The sequence below is a fragment of the Rhinatrema bivittatum genome, chromosome 2 (genome assembly GCF_901001135.1).
Source record: "Rhinatrema bivittatum chromosome 2, aRhiBiv1.1, whole genome shotgun sequence".
Taxonomy (NCBI): Eukaryota; Metazoa; Chordata; class Amphibia; order Gymnophiona; family Rhinatrematidae; genus Rhinatrema; species Rhinatrema bivittatum.
The window spans coordinates 359376274-359393724 of NC_042616.1; the positions used below are offsets into that span (position 1 = coordinate 359376274).

At 44.3% G+C, this 17451-nt stretch overlaps 1 protein-coding gene across 1 annotated transcript in view; it reads left to right on the forward strand.

Annotated features, from left to right (window-relative positions):
- CLPTM1L (CLPTM1 like) overlaps positions 1 to 17451 on the forward strand; it is a 358381-nt gene that overhangs the window by 81365 nt on the left and 259565 nt on the right. Inside the window, 1 exon segment of the mRNA XM_029589936.1 lies at positions 200 to 278. Within this exon segment, the coding sequence (XP_029445796.1) occupies positions 200 to 278 (79 nt within the window).

Sequence of the window (17451 nt, forward strand, 5' to 3'; positions counted from 1 at the left end):
AAAAGGTTTCTATGATGTATGTACTTCAAACCTTTTCTGTTGGAAAGAAAACAATAGAACTAGGGGTCATGAAATGTACATTTTATCCATGAAAATTACCAAAGACCAAATGTGAATGCTGTTAAGTGAAATTATATAAAATGCTATAACTTTATTAAAAGAAGTTATTTACTATATGATTCTCTTTTAAATATCATAGGATACAACTGGGGAAGTCAGTGCATTATCTTCCTATACTATTCATTGATCAGCTAAGTAACCGAGTGAAAGACTTAATGGTAAATTATCTTACTTATTTGATTCTTAATACTGTGTTTGCTTGTGTACAAAGTATGGGTGATGAATTATTGAAAATAATTTATATTTGTGGCATTAAAACCCAAGGTATGTTCTTTCCCATGAAGCCCCAATCAGACATGTATCTGTACAGTGCTGCATATATCTAGTAGCACTTGAAAAATGATGCTCGATGTCTCTTCCCCACATACATAAGATCACTCATTGTCCCACATACACACGCACACACACTCTCTCCTTCCCACACACACACACATGCTCACATCCTCTCTTCCAAACACACACATACTTGCTCGTTTTCTCACACATGCTGGCTTGTTCGATCTCTTGCTCGCACACACACACATTTGTGCTTGTTTATGCTCTTTCACATCCACACACATGTGCTTGCTCCCTCTCTCCCAATATATGCTTGTTCTCTCTCTCCCACCCATACAGGATCGCTTGCTTGCACTCACACACACAATCACACACAATCATTTTCCCCCTCACACACATGTACAGTGCTTGCTTGCTCTCCCTGTCATACATGTACATGCTTCCCCGCTCTGTCTGTCACACATGTATATGCCCACTTGATTTCTTACACAGATGATCATTTTTGCTCTCATGCACACATATATGCACATGTGCTCGCTCCCACTCCCACACACACCACACAGAGGATTTCTCGCTCTTTCACGCTTGCTCTCCCTCAACAAATATACATGCTTTCTCACTCTCTCCTACTCACACATGCACACTTGCTCGCTCTCTTCCACACACATACACATGATTATTCTCTGTCTCCCACGCTCAACACATGCTTGTTTGTTCTCTCTCCCACACACACATGCTTATGTCCTCTCCCACACACATACATATGAATGCTTGCTCTCTCCCACATACACGCTTACTCGATTTATTACATACAAACAAAGGATCACTTTCTCTCTCACGTATAGGCTCGCTCGCTCCCTCCGACACGCACACTTGCTTGCTTTCTCTCTAACACATGCTTGCTCACTCTCCCCCCCCCCCCCACACACACATACATGCTGGCTCATGCGCTTTCTCCCACAGATACACATGCCCTCTTTCACATACACATGTTCACTTTCCTATACAGATGCTCATTCGCTGTCTCATGCACCAAACTTGCTTGCTTCCACTGTCTCCCACACACACACACATTCATACTTCTCTAATGCACATGCTTGCACACTTTCCCACACACAACCACATTCTAGCTCACTGACACTCACATACATGCATGCTTGCTTGCTCACAGTCACATGCACACGTGCTCGCTCGCTCTCTCTCACAAACATTCTCGTGCGTGCTCTCACTCTCTCACACACATTGTTCCCTTTCTCCCATGGTCGTTTTCTTTCTCCCATACACACACATGCTCTCTTGTTCTCTCCCACACACAAGCTGGATCGCTTGCTCTCTACTACCCAAACAAATATGCTTGCTGGCTTTCCTACACATGCGCATTTACTGTCTCATACATGCACACGTTCACTCATGCTCTCCCACACACGTGTGCTTGCTCCCTGCCTCCCACACACATACTTGTCCACTGTCTCCCAAACACACACACTGGATTGTTCACTCTTTCCCACACACACATGGGACTGCGTGCTCTCTCTCACAGGATCGTTCACTCTCTCCCCCCCACACACAGATGATTGCTTCCTGTTTCTTTCACACAAACACACAGGCTTATTCACTCTATCCCAAACACACACAGGATTACTCCTGTCACCCACACATACACGCATGCTTGCTTTCTCCCCTCACACATCCATGCTTGCTTTCTCCCCCACTCGCACGTATGCTATCTCCCGCGCAGATGCTCGCTCCATCTCTCCCACACATGCTTGCTCCCTCCCACACACGCACGTGCTCTCCCCCTCTCTACCATGCATGCACATGCTTGTGTTCTCCCTACCACTCACGCACATGTTCGCTCCCTTTCTTCCACACTCATACTTCCTCATTAAGAGATCATGGTGACAGTTCCCCTGAAGCAGTGGACACACGAAATATGACACCATGTTAGGTTGTTTTTCATTTCTTTTTGAGACTATCTCGAATGGAGGAATGCTTGTTAAGATGGAGACATTTGATCCTTTTAGATAAGTACCTTGATTAACCTGCACCATATGAATTGTATTTTGGATGTTTTCTACATAGAAGTGAATGTTAAGCGTGTTTGTAAGATTTTAGGTAAAAAGAGAAAAAAAATGTAATACAAAACACTATGCTTGAATACATTCACATACTCAACAGTATTCATGAAAAATTTATAGTGTTTGGACTGATGACTGAAAACTATTCATTTGGAAGCTGTGAAGGAAATATAAGAAACGCCCTCAAAACACTCTGAAAGACCGACCACAGCTATCTGACCCGGTCCTGCTTAAAAGCCAACCCAGCAAGGGATTCTGGGCCAGGGAAGATCCCTGCAGCCTTAGATAAGGCATGACCCAAAAGGCTGGGGAGACCCCTGAGATAAGGCAGGAAGCCAGACTAAGCAATGACTGTATATATTTAATTGTTATGAGACTGCTAAGGTAAGCAGTCCCTACGCTGTCATTTGTTTTGCTTTGTTTGTTTTGTTTGGAACCAGCCAAAGTTTGGCCTCCTTTTTTTATTCCAAGCTGTTTCCCAACTCATGGCTGCTCCTGAGTGACCACAGAAGCTGATAACTTCCATTGAATTTTCTGATGGCCCTGGTGAATTTTCTATTTAACGATGGCAGTATTTTACAATGTTTAACATGTTGGACTGATTTTTTTGGTGGTATGATACAGAAACATCACCATTATTCATAAAACATAATAAAATAAGGAAATATAGAATATCAATCAAAATAGTAAAACTATACTAAAAAATAAATATTTAAAAAAACCTGATGTGGAATATCTGATCATAAAAAAAACTCATAAATATTTTTTAATTTTTCCCAAAACACCAGTAGAATATTTCAAAAGAGTGGGCATATCATATAACACCCAATAATTGAAACGAGTAAGGATTAAAAAGATGCCCCACTCTCTGTGCCTGGGACTGTTTTGATTTCAGTCCATCCAGTAATGTCGAGGATTAGTAGAGATATACACACATTCATTCTCTCAAACATGCTCTCGGTCATACACTCCCTCTCTCTCATACATATATATAATCTCATATGTTCCTCCTTTCACGTGCACAGGCAAGCTTCCACACAAGTTCCTTCTCTTGCTCACGCAGGCTCCTGCACATACTCTTCTTTCTCACACACACTCACATGGTGCACAGGCTTCTTCTCTCTCTGTCTCTCATACACATGCAACACACACACACTCCCGTCCGCATATCTTCTCTCACAGAGGATCCCCCACATGCCTCTTCCACCACACACAGGTTCCTGTGCATGCGTTTTCTCTTTCACAGACTCCCGCACATGATCCTTCTCTCATAAAAATACACACACTCAGGCTCCTGCACATACTCCTCCTCTCGCAAACGCATGCACACACACATGATCCCGCACAAGCTTCTTCTTACACACACACGCTCCTACACTGACGGCTCCTGTCACATTCACAAAAGCCACCTTAAACGCTCTTTTCTCCCAGGATCCATTCTTCAGAGGCCCAGGCACATTTTTTTTTTAAAAACGGTTACATCACTGTCTTGAATTATTGCACTTAAAGCCATGATATCCACTTTTGTAGTTACGGTCTCCAGCTCTTGCATGTTCTTCTTGGCTCCTGTTATGTGCTGTGCAGCAGCCATGCTAGATTCCAGATTAGGCTGTTTATCGGAGTTTCTTCCAAACTTGGCAAGCACTGGAGCATCCATTTCATTAATACAACCTCCCAGGTAGACCTTGCTGATTAGAGGACATAAAATCTAATTGCGGCTTTCCACAATCTGAATATCTCCCAGTCTAGGGGAAGAAAATGTCTTTGCTGTTTCCACTATTTGTTTCTCTAAAAGATTTATTCACTGGTGCTTATTAAGTTAATATATCCAGTTTATCTGACCAGATTTACAGAATCTGCAAGAAGTTCTAATTCACTTGAGAAATCAGGAAGATTGAGTCCAGACCTCTGATTTTATACAGTTTCATATCTCTCCTCCCCTCTTTTCTCTTTAGCCATCTTAAATTTTATAGGACTTGTACATTTAAGGGCCTGATTTATGAAAGCTTTCCATTCTTTGTCAATGGGGGACAAATCTTAATAAAATCAGACCATTAGTGAGGACTTTCAATAGCTGTTGTCTTCTGCATAAGTATGGATGGAACACAAATCAGGTTTCACTATCTTGAATAATTGATTTATTCACAGTGAGTGCTTACGGAAAAGTTTTTGAAGTCAACAATCTCCCTGATTCTGGGAGAACTCTACCAGAATGTGGTTTTTTTTTTCAGGTTTACTCACAATTCAGGCATTACAGTTTCACTGGCACCATTTTGACATCACTCAGTATTTGTAACCTTTTATATATTTTTTAATTTTATTTATCCAGTTTTAACAAAATAAAATTCCCTGGTCTGACCATAGTCTTATTAAGTTTCATCTCAATCTCCTATCCTCCCATAATATCTCAAAAAATTTGACCCCTCCATTATATAAGCGCCAAAAAATTATACCTGATCAATTCACCTCACTCCTAGCCGACAGTCTCCCTGAACCACTCTCAGAAGATGTTAACACAAGAGTAAGCACAATTTTAGATGCAGTCGCCCCCCCCCCCCCCTCCATATGTCGCCAAAAAACAAAACATATGGCTTCCTGGTATACACCATAGTTAAAAGCCCACAAAACCAAACTACGAAAAGCCAAACGCAAGTGGAAGAAACTAAAAACTCCTAGTGTTAAAAAATCAATATCATAGTAGTCTCAGAAAATATACCAGAGCTGTCACTCTAGCCAAAAAAAAAATTATTTTTTTTTACTCCATTAAAATCCAAGCAGCTGAAGGCAATAGTGCCGTGTTATTTGCCATCATAAAAAACCTAACATGTTCGTCTGCTCCCAACCTACACACACTTAACAACCTGTGCAACCAAATTGCAAGACATTTCAAACAAAAAATAATTGACATTACCTTAGAATTCTTAAACCTACCCTATCCCAGGGATCCCCTACAAATACAAAGTGACAGTACCTGGTCTGCGTTCTCCCCCTTGGACACAAATACCTTCTGCCGAGTCCTCAATAAGACAAAAATCTCCTTCTCTCCTTTCAATCCTTGCCACGGACAACTACTCAAATCACTAACCTCTCCTACACATGAATACCTGACCAATCTAATCAATCAATCTTTGAGCTCAGGCATTTATCCAGACATTTCAAATTGACTTCTGTCCTACCAATGCAGAAAAAGAAAAATGAAGAATTCTCTAATCTTAATAACCTATGTCCAATTGCATCACTTGAATCAAACAGTTACCAAAAAGGGCCCTGAACTTGGTGGTTGATGAAACAGATAAGTATGGGAAAATAAGTGTGGAAGCTTGCTGGGCAGATAGATAGGCCGATTGGTCTTTTTCTGCCGTCATTTCTATGTTTCTATATGTTTCTATGTTATAACTCTGGCCAAAATCATTGAGTCCGCCATACTGTACCAACTCAACGAATACCTCTATGACAACAAACTTTTACACCCCAACCAACATGACTTTAGAAAAAAACATAGTACTGTGACACTGCTTCTTTCCCCCTTGTATACCATCCTAAAAGGCTTTGACTCCAACCAAGATTACATCTTAGTTTTATTGGACATTTCAGTGGCCTTCGATACTCTGGATTACACCATACTCTTATCCAGACTACAAGCAATAGGATCTCAGACATAGTTTATAACTTGTTCGATTCCTTTCTCACTGACAGTGCCAAATTCATATAGGGGCCTTCTCGTCCGAACTCTATTCCATCCCCTCTGGTGTGCCCCAAGTTTTGTCACTTTCTCCTATTCTTTTTGACATCTATCTTCTACCGTTATGCCACTTATTGGATAGTTTAAACATCCAATTTAAAATATGTGGATGATATACAGTTCTATATCCCTTACTCAACTTCATGGTCCTATACCCTTTCACTTGTCACTCTATACATAAATACAATAAGTCTGGCTCTCACATAACCACCTAAAACTCAACACCTCCAAACCGAAATAATCTGTCATCCATCCCCAACTCTAACAATGGTCCTCCTTCCACGCTTGACCTAAACGGCACTCCTCTTCCAATCATTAATAAAGTGCGTAACCTTGGAGTAATTATCAACTCCCGTCTTTCCATGAACAATCACATATCCACTCTGGTAAAAAAAATTCCTTTTTTAAACTACACATGTTAAAAAGACTTCGACCGATTCTACATTTCCATGACTTCAGAACAATTCTTTAATCTCTAATTTTCAGTGGCCTGGATTATTGCAATGCACTGTTTATTGGTCTCCAACAAAATGCTCTCCACCCTCTTCAACTGATCCAGAACACTGCAGCACAAGTTCTCACAGGAACCTCTTGCAAGATCATAGCTCCCCAATTCTCTTCTCCCTACACTGGTTACGAATAGATACCAGAATAAAATACAAAACAATGATTTATAATCTACTGAATGATGACACCACCTCGTGGCTTAGCTCACAGCTACAGATCTATAAACCGGTTAGATGCCTTCACTCCGCCAATAAAAACCTTTTAGAAATAACCACCATCAAGGTGGCATGTTTAGAGATAACCAGAAAGAGAGCTTTTTTTGGTAGCTGGACCTCTACTCTGGAACTCAATCCCAGACAATCTGAGAAACTCCTCCAGTAAGAGAGAATTCAGAATTGTTTTCAAGTTTTATCTTTTCGAAAAAGCATTTTATCCCAGGACAAGCAGGATGCTAGTCCTCACATATATGGGTGACGTCACTGACGGAGCCCTATTGTGGAAAAAGTTCTGTCAAAGTTTCTAGAAACTTTTGACTGGCACTGTGAGACCACTGAGCATGCCCAGCATGCTATGATATTCTCTGCCACAGGGGTCTCATTCTAGTCTTCGTTTTTCTGCGCTGCTGTAAGCATCACGGAGATAGGAGCCCTGTGAGTTTTACTCACTTCTCTGACTGAAAAAGTCATTAATTTCAAAAAATTTCTCCCATAAGGGATCTCACTCTCCCTTTTTTCACCGGACGGTGACAAATTGATATCGTTTTTACAGCAAGTAAAAACAATTTTTTCTCTCATAAAATTTCCCCGCTTTCATCGACAGCTGTCGATAGAAACATGGCTTCAGGATTTAAAAAATGTCCGATTTGCAATCGGACCATGTCTATCACAGACCTAAGTGTGGTCTGCTTAGGCGAAAAACATGATATTTCGTCCTGCCAACAGTGTGCAGAGATGACTCCTAAAGGAAGGAAGCTTAGGCAGGAAAAAATGGAGCACCTTTTTCACCTCCAACTCCTTCCTTCTCCTTCGTCGACGAAATCGTCCCCAGTAGGAGTTACCAAAAAAGTCCTGCTAAAGAAACGTCGTTTGGAGGGATCAGGGGATCAGACATCTCCAATAGCGTCGATAAGGTCGGTAACCGAACAAAGGCCTAAACAATATGCATCGACACCGTCATGCCCCGACACCATCGTTAACTCCCTCCCCGAGGGAACCGATCGCAAAGCAGCAAAAACACAAAGAAACACCGCCACCATCAGGGCCTACTTCGATGGAACCCATACCACCATCGCAGGAGTTATCATCTACTCCTCCACCGCCGCTGACCATTCCAGCTGTATCACAGGACTTGTCCCTGCTAATCAAGCAAGCAGTAATGCAAGCCCTAAAGGAACAAATTCCAATGCCGATGCTGGTGACGTCACATACGCCGGTGACATCACCGATGCCGGTAACATTACCGATGACTATGGAACTCTCGATACCGGTGACATCACCGATGCCGGGACCAACCCCGATGCCAGTGGCAACGTCGATTTCACTGACGACCTCGTTGCCACTCTCGATACCAAAGTCGGTGCCTTCGGTCTTATCGGACACCATGCCGATGTCGATGGCTCTGTCTGTTCTGGCACCGATGCCAATCTTCACACTTGCAGCGATGCAAGGAAGAAAAGACAAAACAACTACGGTGACTTCGAGGAGATCATCGAAGACACCAATCGCTTCTTCGATGCCGAAGCCTTCACCAACAGTGCCACTCCTTCCTGGGGCTCCAGGAAGGAGTGGCACTACAGTAGTCAGCACTACATCAAATAATCATGAAAAGGTTTCAAGATTTTACTGGATTCTCTTCCCTCTAATCCAAGGGAAGAAAATCCTGAGGACTCATCTCCTGAAGATCCATTACCAGGACCTTCTGGCATTCCTCCTCCACCTAGGACTTCAGCACCTCCACAACAAATTCAAGAATATGACACTTGGAGTGACACGAACTCAGAAACCTCATCTGAGGATTTTATGTCTGAGCCATCACTACCAGATCCCCGAAAGAAATCTCCTCCAGAAGATTTTACTTTCATGACTTTTGTCCAGGAAATGGCGGGCTCCATTCCTTTTAAGTTGGTAACAGAGCAGGACACCAGACAACAAACCTTAGAGGTACTTCAGTTTGACGCTCCAAAACAGGTAGTAGCCATACCAGTGCATGATGTTCTCTTAGAATTACAACATCGTCTCTGGGAGCATCCCTGCTCCGTTCCAGCAGTAAACAAGAGAATATCTAGTACAATCTGCTCCTGGGTATCAGAAGTCGCAGCTCCCTCACCACTCAGTGGTGGTGGAATCAGCACAAAAAAAATCAAAAAGAATAAGAACACATTCATCGAATCCCCCAGGTAAAGACCACCGATTTTTTGATTCCCTGGTCGTAAAGTGTATCAAGGGGCCCTGTTAAACTGTAGAATTTCTTCCTATCAGCTCTACATGACCCAATATCTGAGAAACTTGTGGAAGCAAATCCAAGAATTTGTTCCATCTCTCCCAACTCAGTACCAAGAGGCAGCCCAGACCATCATCCACAAGGGTCTGGAGGCCGGAAAACATGAAGTCCATGCGGCTTATGAGTGATTCGAAACAGCTTCAAGGGTAGCTGCATCAGGAATCAGCGCCAGGAGATGGGCATGGCTTAAGACCTTAGACCTGAGGTTCAGGATAAGTTAGTGGATCTCCCTTGCCTGGGAGACAACCTGTTTGGATCCAAGGTCCAAGATGCAGTGACTCAACTAAAGGAGCACACTGAAACACTGAGGCAGCTTTCTTCCCTTCCACAAGATCCTCCTGCGCACTCTGGACGTAGGCCTTAACAGAAAGACACGAGAAGACCTTTTTACAGACAACGGAGGTATTATCCTCCTATATCTCGTGCCAGGCCTTCTAGGACTCAACAGAGACCGAAACCAAGACAGCCGAGGACAGCTAGGCCTCAACCTGCTCCGCAGACAGGACCTGCTGCAGGTTTTTGAAAACACTTCCAGAGAACTCAGCTACTTCTCTAATCCTCAGCCAGAACTTCCAGTAGGAGGCCGGATATCCAAATTTTACAACAATTGGATACCAATAAAATCAGACCAATGGGTTCTGTCAATAATATCTCGAGGTTACCAACTCAATTTCCTCTCAATTCCCACAGATTTTTCTCAGAGTCATTTTCATCTCAGCAAAAATCATATGCTTCAATTACAAGTAGAATTATCCACCCTTCTAAAAGCCAGGGTTGTGGAGCCAGTTCCCCAGTCTCAGAGGGGCAGAGGATTCTATTCCCGTTATTTCCTCATTCCAAAGAAAACTGGAGGCTTCGTCCCATCCTAGATCTCAGAAATCTCAACAAATTTCTGAAGAAAGAAAAGTTCAGGATGGTTTCTCTAGGCACCATGCTCCCACTTCTTCAAAAAGGAGGTTGGCTTTGCTCTCTGGATCTTCAAGACGCTTACGCTCACATTCCAATATTCCCTCCTCATCGAAAGTACCTACGCTTCATGGTGGGTCAACAACATTTCCAATACAGAGTAATGCGATTCGGCCTTGCCTCTGCTCTCAGAGTGTTCACCAAATGTCTGGCAGTAACAGCAGCACACTTGCACAAACAAAGTGTCCATGTGTTTCCATATCTAGACGACTGGCTCAGCAGAAGTCAATCTCTACAAGGAGCTCTCACTTCTCTATATCAAACAATTACTGTCCTCCATTCGCTGGGTTTTCTCATCAATTATCAAAAATTCCATCTCACCTACTTCAAATCATAGGAGCAGAATTGAACACTATCCTCTCAAAAGCCTTTCTACCCGAGGATCGGGCAGAGACACTTTCCCTTTTGGCAAACTCGCTCCGCTCAAAGAAACAAGCAACAGCTCATCAGTTTCTAACTTTACTAGGCCACATGGCCTCCACAGTTCACGTCACTCCTATGGCACGTCTCACCATGAGAGTCACCCAATGGACTTAGAGAGAACAATGGATCCAGGCCATTCAACCACTGCATTCTCCAATTCAAGTAACCCACCAGCTACGTTCCTCTCTACTATGGTGGGCGAAAAAGGACAACTTGTGCAAGGGCCTACCCTTCCAGCAACCAGGCCCACAGATAACTCTAACCACGGATGCATCCACCTTGGGTTGGGGAGCTCACATAGACACGCTCCAAACTCAAGGTACTTGGACAAAACTCGAAGTGACATTTCAAATCAATTTCCTGGAACTTTGAGCTATACGTTATGTGCTGCATACGTTCAAGGACTGCCTCTCACACAAAACTGTTCTCATCCAAACGGACAATACAGTTGCCATGTGGTACATCAACAAGCAAGGAGGTACGGGCTCATATCTCCTTTGTCAAGAAGCTGCACAGATTTGGGGCTGGGCACTAAACCACTCAATGTTTCTCCGGGCCACTTATCTGGCAGGCATTCACAATGTAGTGGCGGATCGCCTCAGTCTTCAGTTCCAACCACACGAGTGGTCCCTGGGTCCCTCAGTAGTGACCAGGATATTTCAATGTTGGGGGCAACCAACAATAGACCTCTTTGGTTCACCTCTGAATCACAAAGTGGACAAATTCTGTTCTCTACACAAACAGAAGAACCAACCAGCCAAGGATGCCTTTGCTCGCCCTTGGAACTCAGGCCTTCTATATGCGTATCCTCCAATACCGCTCATAACCAAAACTCTTGTGAAGCTACAACAGGACAAGGGGTCCATGTAACTCATAGCCCCGTATTGGCCTCAACAAGTATGGTTCCCCACACTTCTAAACCTCTCAGTCAGGGATCCCATTCGCCTGGGTATAGCTCCGACTCTCATAACTCAGGATCAGGGTCGGTTGCGCCATCCCAACCTTCAATCCCTCTCCCTGACAGCATGGATGTTGAAAGCTTGATTTTACAACCACTCAATCTTTCAACCAATGTATCTCAAGTGCTTATTAGCTTCACGTAAACCTTCCACACGAAAGAATTATTCTTCCAAATGGAAGAGATTTACTTTGTGGTGCAGACAAAAGAGTATTGATCCTTTCACTTGCCCCACTACTTCTCTTCTAGACTACTTATACCATCTTTCAGAATTTGGTCTCCAGACTTCATCTGTAAGAGTACACTTAAGTGCAATCTCAGCTTACCACAACAAGATGGGAGATGCACCAATATCCACACAATCTCTTGTCAGCAGGTTTATGAGAGGTTTAACTCAACTTAAACCACCAATTCGGCCTCCAGTCACAGAATGGGACCTGAATCTGGTCTTAACAAGACTCATGCGTTCTCCTTTCGAACTCATAGATTCCTGTGGTGATAAATTTCTCACATGGAAGACTATCTTCCTCATAGCCATTTCATCAGCTAGAAGAGTTAGTGAGTTACAAGCACTTGTCACGTATTCTCCTTATACAAAATTCCTACATGACAGAGTGGTTCTCCGCACACATCCAAAATTCCTTCCTAAGGTAGTTACGGAATTCCACTTGAACCAATCCATAGTTTTACCCACATTATTTCCAAGGCCTCATTCTCACCAAGGGGAATGGGCCTTACATACCTTACATGTAAGCGTGCGCTAGCATTTTACTTAGACCGCACTGCAGTCCATAGGAAATCCACTCAGCTCTTTGTATCTTATGATCCAAACAAACCGGGTAAAGCAGTGGGTAAACATACTCTATCCAACTGGTTAGCAGATTGCATACACTTTTGCTATGAAAAAGCAGGCCTTCCTCTCCAAGGGCGAGTAAAGGCGCATTCAGTAAGGGCAATGTCAACCTCAGTAGCACACTATCGTTCAGTGCCAATCCTTGACATATGTAAAGCAGCAACATGGAGTTCTCTTCACACCTTTGCAGTTCATTACTGTTTGGACAAGCAAGGACAACAAGATTCAGCCTATGGACAATCTGTCTTAAAGAACTTGTTTCCAGTTTAATCCCATCTCCTTCTACATCCATTGTACTGTAATCTTCGGCTGTCTCATTTTCAAGAACAATATTTCACTGTTGCTTCGCTACGAAATGACTCAGCCTCTAGCTTGCTAATCACCCATATGTGAGGACTAGCATCCTGCTTGTCCTGGGATAAAGCAAAATTGCTTATCCCAGGACAAGCAGGATGCTAGTCCTCACATATGGGTGACATCAGTAATGGAGCCCTATACGGAAAAACTTCTATCAAAGTTTCTATGAAACTTTTGACTGGCACCAGAGTGCCTACTGAGCATGCCCAGCATGCCATGATATTCCCTGCCACAGGGGTCTCCCTTCAGTCTTCTTTTTTCCGCGGAGCCGTTAGCTTCGCGGTTAATCTGGAGTCCTGTGGTGATTTTTCACTACACGCAAAACTTTAGAAAAAAGTTAGGAAAAACTTTCCACCACAAGGGTCTCCCTTCCATACCATCGCGGTAAGTTTTTCTCCATGATTTTCGTCGGTTCCACACCGGTTTTTCGAGCCATAGCCGTCGACGGCCGTCCGGCTAAAATGGCCTCAGGTTTTAAAAAATGCCCGAATTGTGCGAGAAATATGTCCATAACAGACCCGCACCAGGAATGTGTGCTTTGCCTCGGCGAAAAACACGACGTCAAGTCCTGTAATTTGTGCGCCGAGATGACATCGAAAGGACGTCGGCTCCGGATGGAGAAAATGGAGCATCTCTTTAAAATTCAACTGCTCCCAACAGCATCGACGTCAGCCCAGTCATCGCCTTCTGGATTGATACGGCAAGTAGTTCTGAAAAGACTACTTCCAGGTGAGGCCGGAGATGCTTCTACTCCCTCCCCCTCGCCATCGTCGAAGGCATCCACCTCCGGCAGTGAAAAGCAAAAGGAAAAGCATCGGCATCAACGTCAGCACGCCATCGAACCGGTGCCTGCTGAGCCATCGACGGAGTCTGCCTCCTCCGCTAAGAAAGCTCGGATGAGCGCGGAGTCTCCGAGGCCTACGGTACCAGGGCGATCCCCACCGATATCGGTGCAGGGCACCATACCTCCTCAGGGCTCTGAGGAGATATCTGTATCGCCATCACCGCCTCCCCCCCCCATAGCTGCTCTGATACCATCAGCTATGCGGGCGGAACTTGATGGATATATCCGTCAAGCGGTTCGACAAGCACTCCTTGATGCGGTGCCAGTCCAGCCATAGACACCGATGTCGCCATCGACACCAGCTCCGATGCCGCCGGATCCATCACCATCGATGCCGATACCTCCATCGATTCCGCCACCGATGCCTTCAGTACCACGCCTGATGCCGGTGTCTATTCCAGCAATGACTCCATCGGTGCCGCCCTCAGAGTTTTCGATTTTTCAACCTCTGATGAATAAATTGGACACCTTACTCGATGCCATATCGAAAAATCCTCAAGACATCGAGGATGACCCTATTCCAGGACCCTCAGGAGTTCCTAGGCCTCATCAGCCACGGTCTCCTTTACTTCCATCCATACCAAAGGTGACACCGTTGATCCCTACTAGGGCACAACCAGTGAGGTCCCCAAGAGATGCAGGCACAGATACCAGTACAGACTTCTCCTCAGAAGAAGACATGCTGTCTGAACCATCACCTCCTGAGGACCGTAGGAAGTCTCCTCCGGAAGACTTATCCTTTTCCAATTTTGTAAAGGAAATGGCGGAAACTATTCCTTTCCAGTTACAGGCAGAGGTGGATTCCAGGTAGAAAACACTGGAAGTTCTACAATTTGTAGATCCTCCAAAGGAGATTTTGGCGGTGCCAGTGCATGAGGTACTACAAGAACTCATGTACCGAATATGGGAACATCCTGGATCACTTGCATCGGTAAACAAAAGGTCAGATGCAACCTACTTAGTCCAACCAGTTCCTGGATTCCAAAAGACCCAACTACCTCACCAATCTGTGGTAGTGGAGTTGGCCCAGAAAAAGGCAAAAAGGTTAAAGACTCACTCCTTAACACCGCCAAGAAAGGACAACAGATTCATGGATAATTTAGGACGTAAAGTTTTCCAGGGATCTATGTTGGTATCTCAGATTGCAGCTTATCAACTTTTTATGAACCAGTACCAACGAAATCTTTGGAAACAAGTCCAAGAGCTCGTTCACACACTTCCTGATCAGTATCAGGAACCCTTTCATCAAGTGGTGCATAAAGGCCTAGAAGCAGGCAAGCATTTCTAAATTTAAAAAACAGGCCCTAGATTTAGGAGCTAGTTATTTTTTGAAATTTCCCTGCAAATGTTTTATAACATATCAGAATAATAAGTTTATCTTCACCGACCCCGTACACCTGGAACGCTTCTTAAAGGACAAGTCTCCAAATTGAGATTTCTCTTTTTGTTTAAGGAGTTAGGGTTGCAAGAAGTAAAGAGAAATTGCAACAGTCAGGATCTTCACCCGTACCCCTAGATGTGGACTTTACAATGAGTATATTGCGATAATAGTATTGTGAATTGATAATTGGTTAAAAGTTACCTGTATACCTCGATTATTACATTCTGTAAAGAAATGTTATAATCAATAAAATATAAATAAAAAAAAAAGAAGCAGGCAAGCATGAGGTTAGGGCAACCTACGACAGTTTTGAAACTGCTTCTCGTGTCTCGGCTTCAGGAATAACTGCTCGTAGATGGGCCTGGCTTAAAGCGTCCGATCTTCGACCAGAGGTACAAGAGAGACTGGCCGACCTTCCTTGTTTGGGTGATAACCTGTTTGGAGACAAGGTTAAGGAAGCAGTTGCCACGATAAAAGACCACACTGAGACACTCAAACAACTCTCATTGCTGCCTCAAGAGTCACAACCCCAGGCCAGGAGACTTCCTAGAAGGGATATAAGGCGTCCTTACTACCGCCAACGACGCTATTATCCCTCAACCAGCCGAGCAAGACCATCGCGCCCAGCTCAGCGTCCTCAATCTAGACAAAGGCCTGCTAGGCCTCAACCTCCTCCTCAGACTGCATCAACGTCGGGGTTTTGAAAAACAATCAGAGAGCAGCAGCCCATCCACCTCCACACCTGCCAGTAGGAGGTCGTATAGCCTTTTTCCATCACACCTGGACCTCCATAACCACAGACCAATGGGCACTTTCCATTACAGCTCACGGGTACCGATTGGATTTTCTCACTGTACCAAAAGAAACTCCACCAATCTCCTCTTGGACAGTGAACCACCATTCCAAAATCCTACAAACAGAATTATCCACCCTTCGGAGCGCCAAGGCCATAGAACCAGTTCCCAGGCCTCAGCAGGGCAGAGGATTCTATTCCCGCTATTTCCTCATTCCAAAGAAAACCGGAGGCCTACGTCCCATCCTAGACCTCAGAAATCTCAACAAATTTCTCAAAAAAGAAAAATTCAGGATGGTATCGTTAGGCACCATGTTACATCTTCTTCAAAAAGAGGATTGGCTCTGCTCTCTGGATCTTCAAGACGCCTACGCTCACATTCCCATTTTTCCTCCTCATCGCCAGTACCTGCGATTTCTAGTCAAAGGACAACATTTTCAATACCGAGTGTTCCCATTCGGCCTAGCCTCAGCACCTCGAGTGTTCACAAAGTGTCTGGCAGTGGCGGTGGCACACCTCTACATACAAAAGGTGCATGTATTCCCTTATCTAGACAATTGGCTCATCAGGAGTCAGACACAAGAAGGAGCTCTCAATTCCCTCAAGCTCACAGTCAACTTGCTTCACTCCTTGGGGTTTCTCATCAGTTACCAGAAATCCCATTTCACACCATCTCACCTACTACAATTCATCGGTGCAGAATTAAACACCATCATAGCAAAAGCTTTTCTTCCAAGAGACCGTGCTCAAACACTCGCTCTCCTGGCACACTCTCTCCGAAATCAATCTCAAGTTACAGCTCATCAGTGCATCACCCTACTCGGTCACATGGCCTCCACAGTTTACGTCACTCCCATGGCCAGATTGACCATGCGACTACTGCAATGGACACTAAAAACACAGTGGATTCAAGCCATTCAACCATTGTCCACTCACTTTCAGATAACGCAGGAGCTGCGTTCCTCCCTCCTCTGGTGGACATGAATGAACAATTTGCTCAAAGGTCTGCCTTTCCAGCATCCAATTCCGCAAGTGACATTAACTATAGATGCGTCCACTTTAGGCTGGGGAGCACATATTGGTCATCTGAAGACCCAAGGGACGTGGACAAAAGCCAAAGCCTCTTTTCAAATAAACTTCCTAGAGCTTAGAGCTATACGTTATGCACTACATGTGTTCAAGGACTGCCTTTCACACAAGACTGTGCTGATTCAGACAGACAACACAGTAGCCATGTGGTACATCAACAAACAAGGGGGAACAGGTTCCTACCTCCTTTGCCAAGAAGCAGCACAGATTTGGGACTGGGCCCTAGCACACTCGGTTCTTCTACGGGCCACTTACCTAGCAGGCATCCGCAACATGATAGCCGATCGCCTCAGTCGTCAGTTCCAACCACACGAATGATCCTTGGATCCAGTGACAGCAACCAAAATCTTTCAACGCTGGGGTCAACAAACAATAGATCTCTTTGCGTCCCATCTGAACTACAAAGTGAGCAATTACTGCTCCCTGCTATGACAGGAGAACAGCCTACCAAAGGACGCCTTTGCTCGCCATTGGAACTCTGGCCTGTTATACGCATATCCACCGATACCGCTCATAACCAAAACTATAGTGAAGCTGCAACAGGACAAAGGGACCATGATACTCA